Source organism: Acanthamoeba castellanii (genome assembly GCF_000313135.1).
Source record: "Acanthamoeba castellanii str. Neff unplaced genomic scaffold scf7180000084712, whole genome shotgun sequence".
Taxonomy (NCBI): domain Eukaryota; phylum Discosea; order Longamoebia; family Acanthamoebidae; genus Acanthamoeba; species Acanthamoeba castellanii.
In genome coordinates, this window is record NW_004457363.1 from 207,956 (window position 1) to 208,903 (window position 948).

At 59.8% G+C, this 948-nt stretch overlaps 1 protein-coding gene across 1 annotated transcript in view; it reads left to right on the forward strand.

Moving 5' to 3' along the window:
- Positions 1-704: 704 nt before the first annotated feature.
- ACA1_381860 (Znfinger in Ran binding protein and others domain containing protein) overlaps positions 705-948 on the forward strand; it is a gene marked incomplete at both ends in the record, with an annotated part of 1,343 nt that continues 1,099 nt past the window's right edge. The window contains one exon of the mRNA XM_004336413.1: positions 705-914. Coding sequence (XP_004336461.1) covers positions 705-914 — 210 coding nt within the window. The remainder of the gene's footprint in view (positions 915-948) is intronic.

The window sequence follows — 948 nt, forward strand, 5'->3', positions numbered from 1 at the left end:
ATCGTCGGACGACTCGACCAAGAGCGACGTCGAGACCAGGGATGCCGTCGTCCCGAGCGAGCCCACCACACCGGCCACCGCCGCCGCGACCACGTCGACTTCGACCAGCGATAAGGTGGGCAGCCTCGCGTGGCAGCTCACGCAGGTCAAGCTGAGGACTCGCCGCCCCAGCGAGGCGAGAGAGAGCGACATCTCCACCAAGAGCGCCACCGCCTAAGGGACAACCACGGCTCGACATCAACCGCAACGAGTCAAGGAGGAGATCGAGGAGGAAAGGAAGACAAGAGCAAACTCACTCGCGCGCCGAAGGCCGGGATAGAAGATCTCAGTGCGCAGTATACAGTAGGGAAGGGCGACCGTGGAGATGAGTTGAGCGCGAGATTAAGAGAGAGTGTACATAGAACAGTTTCCCACCCACGATGTACATGCACGGGAACAACCAATCAATAGAATAACACAACCCAACGTGCAACTTTGGGCCAAGCGGTCACAGGGCAGGGTATGTCACATTCTAGGTAATTGTCCGCCACAGTTTAGTGTCGATATGTGTCGACTTCGGATATGTTCGGTGAAGTCATGTTTTCCCCGTTTGTTCTCAGCCTTCTGGGTCTATTCCACCTCCAGCCCACCAAAACCTGAACCTCGGTCCGAACCACCAAAGCATCAACCCAACAACCCAAGACCTCAAGCAAGAACCCACAAGAATGAACAAGACGATGTCAGTGCCGCGGAAGCCGGGCGACTGGGACTGCCCCAACGCAGCCTGCGCCGAAATCAACTTCGGGTCGCGCGTGGCGTGCCGCAAGTGCGCCGCCCCCAGGCCTCAGGCTGCCGCAACCAACGCCACGACCAACGCCATGTCGGTACCGCGCAAGCCGGGCGACTGGGACTGCCCCAACGCGGCCTGCGCCGAGGTCAACTTCGGGTCGCGTACGGCCTGCCGCAAGT